Source organism: Equus asinus, chromosome 17 (assembly GCF_041296235.1).
Source record: "Equus asinus isolate D_3611 breed Donkey chromosome 17, EquAss-T2T_v2, whole genome shotgun sequence".
NCBI classification, from domain to species: Eukaryota; Metazoa; Chordata; class Mammalia; order Perissodactyla; family Equidae; genus Equus; species Equus asinus.
The window spans coordinates 48,440,369-48,449,226 of record NC_091806.1 but is presented as its reverse complement, the minus strand read 5'-3'; the positions used below and the strand labels follow the sequence as shown (position 1 = coordinate 48,449,226).

Genomic DNA, 8,858 nt, shown 5'->3' with positions numbered 1-8,858 from the left:
CAGGCTGATGTCGGGGTCCCCAGAGCTGGGGCCCATCTTCCCCAGCCGAGCTGCCCCTTTCCTCAATAGAGTCTGTAGGGGGTCACACTCTGCCCCTGAAGGGTGTCTGCACAGCCAGGTTGCATTCCACGTCACCCAGGCCTGCGCTGCCCGGAGTGGGCTGAGGTCCTGTGAGCCCCATGGAATGGAGGGCTCGGTGAGTCCTTGACCACTCCCCCATCACATCAGAGCCCCATTTAAGGGCCAGACCCGGTTCTCCGGGCGGATGCCATTGGGGCTTGCAGAACAAATAGGAAGGGAAATCTCCAGTCCGATGGCTAGGGGGCTGGCACCTCCCCCAGGGACTGGTGCCTCCTAAGGCCAGGGTCCCTGCTGTCAGCCCAGCAGCTACCCATTTGGGGGTTCAGACCCTGCAGACCTCTCTCTCCCTACCCCTGGGTTCAGCGTGCCACTCACAGTGGCCTCCGCCGTGTGCCCAGGAGCCCAGCTTTTGTTTCCTTGGAACTCCAGGTGGCACCATCCAACAGGCAGACATTTCACCAGGGCCTGCATGGTCCCCATGCTCGCCAGTGAGGCCATGAGCTCCGATGGCCCTGCCTCTTGGATTAGGGAAACCGAGGCACCGGGTGAGTCGAGAACAGCCTGCAGGTTCAGGACAAGGGGTCTGCTGAGCTCGGATGGTGGGGTCTGTGCAACAGCCTGATTCAGGACAACAGCTGTTGGGCTGGTGCCCAGGATGGGGCAAGGTCCCTGCCCTCCAGGGGCTTAGAGTCAAGGGTGTCAGGATGGCTGGCAGGAGGCTCCCCCAGCCCCAGCTCCACCCCGGCTCTGTGCCTGCTCCGGGTCCTCAGGAGCTTCTGGAGGCTTCCATTGGTATCTCATCCAATCCCTACAAGTTGGAACTAAGGCCACAGGGACCCGAGATAGGCAGGGGCATGCCCACAGTCACACCGCAAGGGGAAGCAGGACCCCAGGCTGCGGCTTGCAGGACCGAGCCCCTCCCTTGCCTACCTCCCCAGAGCGCCTGGCTGTGGGCAGCCCCTGGAGGCCAGAGCTGCTGGGGAGATTCCTTCCCTGCTGGTCAGAACTCTGAATTTCTCTGGCCCAGTGCCTTCCCTTCCACCTGTCTAGGTCCTCGGATGGGTAAGGGTCTGCAGGCCACACGCACCCGTATGCTTTACTGGCTCTGAACAGCATTCTCCCCAGTGGGGTCATCTGTAGAGCTACTTCTGAAAAACACTCCTGAGCGGCTCTAGGGGGGCCACCTGGCCCATCACCTCCCCCATGGTGGGGGCTGATGTCCCTTCTCAGGCTGGTTCCTCTCACTCTGGCTCTGGTAAGAGACCTGAGGACAACCACCCTGCCCCGACCCCGCACAGACATAGATGCAGGTACCCATGTGGGGACAGGAGCCTTTGGCCCTGTGTGTAGGCCTGCTGGAGCTTGCCTTGGGAAGCTCCATGCTCATCAGTCCTGTTCCGACTGTGGATGCCCTCCCCCAGGGAGCTGCTGGCTGCTCGTCGCCCACGCCCGGGGTGTTCTTAGGGGCTGTGCCTGCAGGTGGCACGGCCCCTGCAGTGGCCCTGCTTGGCCAGCAGAGGAGGGTGCCTGCCCGCTCAGCAGCCTTGGCCTCTGGCAGGTGCACTCCTGCGAGCAGACTGAGCCAGACAGCGGGCGCTGAGGTCAGAGGGACTGGGCAGGTTTTATTTTGGGTATCGGCGACCTCCCCCTCAGGTCGCCAGGCCCGTGCTGCGGCCGGACGGCATTGAGCGGGCACTGCTGGACAGGCCATCGGCTGCCGAGGGCCTGTGGCAGGTAATCCACACTCGCCAGGCTGGGCCGGGAGGAGAGGGGTCAGGGCAGGGGCTCCCCTGGGGGTTGGAGGGGGCCTGGAGATCTGGGGTGGAGGCAAGGGATGGGGTGTGCGGCTGGAGACTGAGCTCATCCCCAGGAAGAGTTTGAGAACTGACTGTGCAGGGCCTCGGCCAGGGGACCACGGCAGGGGGTGGGCTTCAGAAGTTGGCAAAGCTGAGCAGAGCTGGGGAGCAGGGAGGAGGCAGTGAGAGGGAGCCCCCCCACCCAGCGTCTTGGCTCCAGCTCTCTGCAGGGGTGGTGGGGGAGGGCAGGGGTCTCTTGATCTGGGTTTTGGCCCCAGTGTGTGTGGTTGGGGGTGGTGGGGCCCAAGGGACCTTGAACATCTTCTCGGAGCCCTGAGCTGACCTGGGCGTCCATGCTGGTTCCAGCCTGAGCTCCCAGTCGGCCCAGCTTCTCAGGCTCGGGCTCTGCCAGGCCCGAGATAGAAGCTGCTGACACAGCGCTTGGGGGATGAGCCTTTCCCAGCCCCCATGGCTGCCGCCCCACACGCCTGGGGTGCTTCTGCGTGATCTATAGTCACCGGTTTGCTCTGTCTCCTGTGTGCGGGGCTGGCATTCAGTACCCAGGGCAGGGTAACAAGGGGGTGTCAGATGGGGCCTCTCAGGCAGGCAGGACAGATGGCAGAGGGACAGTGCCTGGGCATCCCCAGCCAGGTACGCCTTGGGTAGGGGCCCCTTTGAGCCTCTCAATCTTGCGGTGGGCAGGCCCTGACCCCCCAGGCGCTGAGAGGCGGGGGCTCGCTATGGCAGTGGGCGTCAGTAGTATCCAGAGGAGACAGACCCTGTGTCCTTGTCCCCAAAGCCAGGCCAGGGTGCTGAAGATCCGAGAGGGGCTGGGGCCATCAGGGAAGCATGGCTGCCTCCTGTCCTGTCCTGCCCCACTGCCTCCTGCCCCGCAATGCTGTCCACTCTGGTCCCAGCTCACTACCCAGCCCTGGACTTTGCAGCTGCTTCTGCCTGCTGCCCTCGGCTAATGTCCCATGTAGCTGGGTGGGAAGGGAGAGAGCACCGTGTCCCCTGGAGGATGTTCCCTAACTGGCAGAGCACAGCCCCAGACGCTGCCTCAGAGGTGGGCGTGGGTGAGGACAGGTGGCCATGGCTTTGTTGAGTTTTAACACTTCTGAGCTGTCCACACTTACTCCGTCCTGTGGGAGACAGGCAGATTTGACCATGAAAACTTCAGAAAATGGAGGCTCCGAGTAGAGCCGGGCCTAGAATGCCAAGGGTCCAGGGGGCCTGCTCTTCAAAGGCTCCCCAGGCACCGAGGGCAGCAGTGCTCAATGTCAGACCCGAGTGCAGGAGCAGGGAGTGGGGGAGGGCTTGGGAGGATGGCCCGGCTCTGTCTCCCGCTTCACACTCCGTCCATTCACCCACCCTTTCATTTTCATACATCCGTCCTCAAATTACTACTTTCCCCCCTCCCTTCCATCATCCATCCATCCATGCATCCATCTACCCACTCACGTATCCACCCACCCATCCAACCATCTACCCACTGTCTTGTGCAGCATGCGTTTATCTGACCGCCTCTACTTCTCTTCTCCTGTCTCCTCACTGTACAACTGTGTTTCTGCACATCTACCTCGCATCGCTTCTGTAGATCCACCCGTCCACCTACACATCTATTCTTTATCTATCCATCCCTCAATGACTCATTCGCTTGTCTGTGTATACATCAGTCCATCCACCTGCCCAACCATCCATCCGTTCATCCATCCACCCGTTCCCTCCCTCCCTCTATCCATTCATCATCCCCCCGTCTGTCATTCATCCATCCATCCCTCCATTCATCATCCACCCATCCACCCATTCATTGTCTATCCCTCCATCCATCCATCCATCCATCCATCCATCCTTCACTCATCTGTCTACCCACTAAATGTTCACTCAGCACCTCCTGGGTGCTGGGATGGGGGATGACACCAAGGTGGGTCTTGTTCTCAGGGGATGCACAGTCTAGGGGTACAGACCAGAAGTGCACAGTGGTTTGGGTGCTGTAAAGTTTTTATCAGGCCAGTCAAGGGAGGAAGCATCCTAGATGTCCTAGAAGAGGAAGATTGGACCCCACACAATGTGTATGCCCCAACTTAGGCAACTACACCTCAGACCCCAGAGTCTGACGCTGCAGAAGCCCATGGGACAGAACACAGAGTGTCCAGATCCGGAGCCAGAGGCCTGGGTCCCACCACTGTATGAGGGGGATGGCCTTTCCAACCTGGCTGGCCTGGCTCCCACGTCCCTCCCCCAGTTAGTGAGCACCAGAGAGTCAGCACATGGGGACACACGAGGAGCTTTATTGCACAAAATGGATTGGTCTGCAAGCAGGGGGCAGAGAAGGATGCAGGGCCTAAGCATCCAGCTCAGGTGTCACTGGCTCTTGACCATGAGGTCCCCCACAGATGCCCTCTCTCTGCACAGGCTGCACCTTCCTTGGGAGTTCTTGGCTTCTCTGGGGGAGGGGGTCCCTTTAGCCAGCTGCCAGCCTGAGCTTATAAGAGGCAGAGCCAGGCTGGGGGGGCATGGTCAGACAATGGGAGGGGAGAGAAGGTGGAGGGTCCAGGAGCAAAGAGGTGGTGGTGGTGGCGGGTGTTGGAGGGGCGTGGGCAGGCCAAGCAGGTGATGGAAGCAGCTTCTTCGGCAGGCCAGGGTGGGCATCCGGCTGGACTCTCCCCTGGGAGCACGGAGGGAGCTCAGCCTGCACTGCAGCGGCGGGAAAGCTGAAACACAGGCACGGTGGGGAGTGTGACGCTGAAGTGCCAGGAAGGCCACAGCCCTGCTGCCCTCCACACCCCCTCCCACCACCGGGAGCAGCCTCCACCCTCCAGCAGCCGGAACCCTGTGTCGGCCTCCACCTGGGAAGCCTGCTAAACGACCTGAGCTCTGCTTGGGACCCGAGGTGGAGGGAGTGCCGTCCATCACCTGTTTGCCTGCTAGCCTGGCAGGCCCCCGCAGGTAGATCTGTGGTTTCTGGACCCCCAGAGGTGGGCAGCAACTGAGTGTGAGCCCCCAGCAGATCTCTTGGCCCCTCCCTAGGCAGAACTGCTCCTGCCTGACAGAGCTGGCCCCAGGGGCAGCAGCCCCCAGGCCTTCCTCCTCCCCTAAACCGGCTGGCCTCTGGCTTGGCCCAGACGCCATTTGTCAACGTCCTTGCAAGCACGTGGCGCCCAGAAACCAGGGCGGGTGGCTTGGCTGGGACCACCCCAGCCGAGATGTCTGTGGGAACATCCCATTTAGCATAGGTCAGCAAAAATTGCTCCCACCTCCCGGCAAACCTACCTCTGATGATGCGGCCTCTGCTTCCCTGAGCCTCTGGCCGCCACCCTCACCGCTGGCTTGCAGCGGACGCGCCTGCGGTCAGGCCGGCGACGGCGTGGCGCCCCTCGCCGTTAGCGGGCAGGTGCTCTTCCTGTCCCCGCGGGCGGCCCGCCCAGCACGTGCCTCCCGCTTGGAGCTTGCCTGTGGGTCTCCCAGCCCAGGCTGTGCACGCAGCGGTGCCTGGAGCCAAGTTCCAGCCCTCGTCCATCACCCGCCGAGCCACTCGGGCCCCTGTGGGCTCGTTCCCAAACCAGAGTGATGGTGGGGCCGCCTCACAGTGTTGCTGATGCAGACAGACCTGCCTAGAATGCACCTGGCAGGTGCCGAGTGCTTAGGAAACAGAGCCTCTGATGGTCAGGCTGTGCCCCTCTGGACCTTGGGTCCTCCTGCACAACAGGGGGACCATGTGCCCCCACAGGGAGGGGGAAGGGAAGTGAGGAGGGCTGGCCTGACGGCTGCCCCTCTCCACCCCAGGGTGCAGCGATGCTCATCTCAGCTGCCTCCATGGCCCCTGAGGCAGTTGGCCCGTGCCCCCAAGGCCTCCCTGGACCCCCACCACCCCTCCTGCCCAAGCCGGGGAAGGACAACCTGCGTCTGCAGAAACTTCTGAGGAAGGCAGCCCGGAAGAAGATGACTGGGGGCGGGCCCCCTGCCCCACTGGGGGCTTTCCGCATCTCCCTGTCCCCTGTGAGTGAGGCCAGCCACGACCAGGAGACCACAGCCCCACAATCTGCCGAGGCCCCACGCCCTGCCGAAGCCCGGTGCCCTGCCGAGGCCCCACGCCCTGCCGAGGCCCCACGCCCTGCCGAGGCCCCACGCCCTGCCGAGGCCCCACGCCCTGCCGAAGCCCCACGGCCTGCCGAGGCCCCACGCCCTGCCGAGGCCCCACGCCCTGCCGAGGCCCCACGGCCTGCTGAGGCCCCGCGCGTGGTGGCTGCACTACCCCGCACCCCCCACACCCCCGTCATCCACCACGTGGTGTCCCCCCTTCAGAAATCCACATTCTCCTTCAGCCTCACCCAGCGCAGGAGCCTGGCCACTCACTTTAAGGCCACGAGTCCCCAGCTGGTAACTCCGGCCCCAGAACCCACGCGGTCCCCCAGTGGCTTCGCCCAAGTCTTGGCTCCTGCAGTGGGGGCTACCCACGTCAGCCAGGTGCACATTCGGCTGACGCCGTCCCCACAGGCTGGGATCTCTGAGCACCCCCAGACAGCCCTGGATGGGGGGCCTGGCAGCCAGGACCAAGACACAGCATTGTGCCTTCCTGGGGCCCAGCCCCTGATCCCAGTGGCCCATATCCGCCCACTGCCCACTGGGGTCCAGACTGCCAGTCCCTGGCCTGAGGTGTCCCCAGTGCCCAGGCCACCCCCTGGCTTCCAGGCCTCAGTGCCCAGAGAAGTCAGCACCCGGGTTGTGGTGCCCATAGCCCCCACCTACCACTCTCCAGGACTCTCGCCTTACAGGCCAGCCTCTGTGGCCCCTGATGCTGAGTGCACGGAGGAGCCCCCAACGACTGGCCCTACTGCAGTGCCTGAGCAGGTCTCCAGCCCCCACCGGGCCTCGTCCCCGACTCCACCATCAGGTCCCCACCCTTGCCCTATCCCCAAAGTCGCACCCAAGCCTCAGCTCAGCGGCTGGATACGCCTCAAGAAGCAGCTGATGGAGGAGCCCCCATTCCCGGGGCCGGAGCCGAGCCCAGAGCGTGCGGAACAGGAGGTGACCGTCCCCACCAGTCCAGTACCCCGGCCTCCTGTCTCCCGGGCCTCCAGAATGTGGGACGCAGTGCTGTACCGCATGTCGGTGGCTGAGTCCCGTGGCAGCCCGGCGGGGCCCAGGGACGGGGCGTGCACCCTGGCCGGCCTCGGCCGCCTACCCTTCCTCTGTCGGCCTCGCTTCAATGCCCGGAAGCTGCAGGAGGTGGCCACCAGGCCCCCTCCCATGAGCCGCCCTGTCCTGGAGTTGAGCCCCCAGCCCAGGAACTTCAACAGGACGGCGGCGGGCTGGAGGCTGCAGTGAATGGCTGGGGCAGCCCCAGGGCCCAGGACCATGGGGGTGAATACAAGAGGGACTGACGGTCTAGCTGGGAAGCTGTGGCCACTGAAGAGGGCACCAGGGCCAGATGGGGGCTGAGGGAACCTGGGGGTGCTGGGGTGCCAGGAGGGGCAGGTTGGCTGGATGGGGGCGTGAAGGTCCGTGGTGGGAGGTGGGACGAGGCTGGGAGCAGGTGGGGTTGAGGAGGAGGCGTGCCTCGGTGGTGTGGAGGGGTCTGCATGCGGTAGAGTGTGGGGGCTTTCGGGGTGAAGCCTCTGGAGAGATGGGAAGCACCCAAGTCTGTATGAGGCAGGGGGTTGGGTTGACTTGCAGGGCCGGGCCGGCCTGAATCTCGCACGGGGCGGAGGGCAAGGAGGTATAGGGAGGCGGCAGCAGCCCGCAGTCTGCATGGAGCACCTGCCTGGGTCTCTGGGGAAGCCTGGAGCCCCCGAGGGCTGCAGGTGGTGAGCAGTGAGGGCCGGACTCAGCCCAAGGGTGCTCTGCTCAGTGAACTCAGAGGCTGGACAGGACGGGGGCATTCTGGGGCCGGGCTTTGCGGTCCCCCTCCCTTCTGCCGTGAGAGATTCTGGGGATGGGTTTACAATTGCTCTGTGGAGCCAGAGGGGTCAGGGTGATCCAGTCACCCGCACTGTTAGCTGCATCCCAATGCTGGAGCCCTGACAGATGTGGGGAGCTGAGCCCCAGGCTCGGTGGGAGCTGGCCCTGCACCACTGTCCCTTTAGCTGCCCATCTCTGCTTCCCCACCTGGGGCCAGAGCTTGAGGGGTGCTCGCTGCTGGGAGAGAGAGGGGCAGGGCCTCAGCATCAGTCAGGACCGGGCTTCGATGGCCGGATGGGGCCTATCCTCAGACCTGGGGCTCGGAGAACAGCCCAGCAGAGTGGTTGAGGAGGGGCTACAGCCCAGCTAGGGGCGGTGAATGGGACCTCAGGCCTCATGCTGCTTTGGGGGCCGCTAGGCTGCAATGAGCTGGGGTCTGACTCAGGGCAAGTGCCAAGGCTCTGATGGGGGCCGGTTGCAATGGGAGAGGATCCGGAAGGACCTGGGGAAAACTCTAGCCCCAGCTCCTGGGAGCTGGACTCAGGAGGGGGAACAGCAGTCGGTAGGGGCCAGGATGTCACGGGTGCTATAAATGGATCCTGGGACCCAGGCCACTAATAAAAGTGTGTCTAACCACAGCAGCAGGTCACCCTTCTGACTCTTTGCCAGGTGATGGGAGGGCGGTAGAAAGTGAAGCGGTCCCCCCCGGGGGCAGGAGGGTAAGACCAAGGTTCTAGTCTCTTTCAGACCCTCAGTTTACCACCAGGTGGGGACCCCAGCTCCTGGGGCTCCATCCCATCCACTTCTTCCAACATAAGCTCTGCAGGGGCCATGACGACCTCACTGCCTAATGAGCCCAGTCGGGACATTGTGGCCCCCCCAGAGGGAGGTTTGAGCTTCCCCATGGAGAATGGCTGAGCAGGGTGCAGCCAGGAAAGTGACCAAATGTTTGCGTCCTGTGTAAGATGGGGGTGAGGGGTGAGAGTCTGCAGGGGGCTGGGAGGCCCAGTGGGGTCTGGGTTCTGGCTGACTCTGGGGCTGGGCATTTGGCCCTCAGAGGCTGCCCTGACAGCCGGTGAT

General features: G+C 63.6%; 2 protein-coding genes across 10 annotated transcripts in view; one reads left to right on the top strand and one right to left on the bottom strand.

The window, feature by feature from the left end:
- The first annotated feature begins 1,682 nt into the window (after window positions 1-1,682).
- Window positions 1,683-8,416, top strand: PRR33 (proline rich 33). 2 transcript variants are annotated; one of them, XM_044749795.2, is made up of 2 exons: window positions 1,683-1,815; window positions 5,664-8,416. In XM_044749795.2, exon 2 carries the CDS (start codon window positions 5,673-5,675, stop codon window positions 7,203-7,205), a length of 1,533 nt encoding a protein of 510 aa, XP_044605730.2. In that variant the 5' UTR covers window positions 1,683-1,815; window positions 5,664-5,672; the 3' UTR covers window positions 7,206-8,416. The 2 variants fall into 2 exon arrangements, with proteins under 2 accessions (XP_044605730.2, XP_044605729.2); XM_044749794.2 differs by lacking the exon at window positions 1,683-1,815 and adding an exon at window positions 4,516-4,826.
- LSP1 (lymphocyte specific protein 1) overlaps window positions 4,149-8,858 on the bottom strand; it is a 40,796-nt gene continuing 36,086 nt past the window's right edge. For all 8 annotated transcript variants that reach the window (XM_014830188.3, XM_044749797.2, XM_014830189.2 and 5 more), the window contains one exon: window positions 4,149-4,591. The gene's annotated coding sequence lies outside the window, so the exon portion shown is untranslated. The remainder of the gene's footprint in view (window positions 4,592-8,858) is intronic.

What these genes read in the sequence shown, in the direction of transcription:
- PRR33 (XM_044749795.2), top strand. Translation starts at nt 5,673, where the DNA reads ATGCTCATCTCAGCTGCCTCCATGGCCCCTGAGGCAGTTGGCCCGTGC.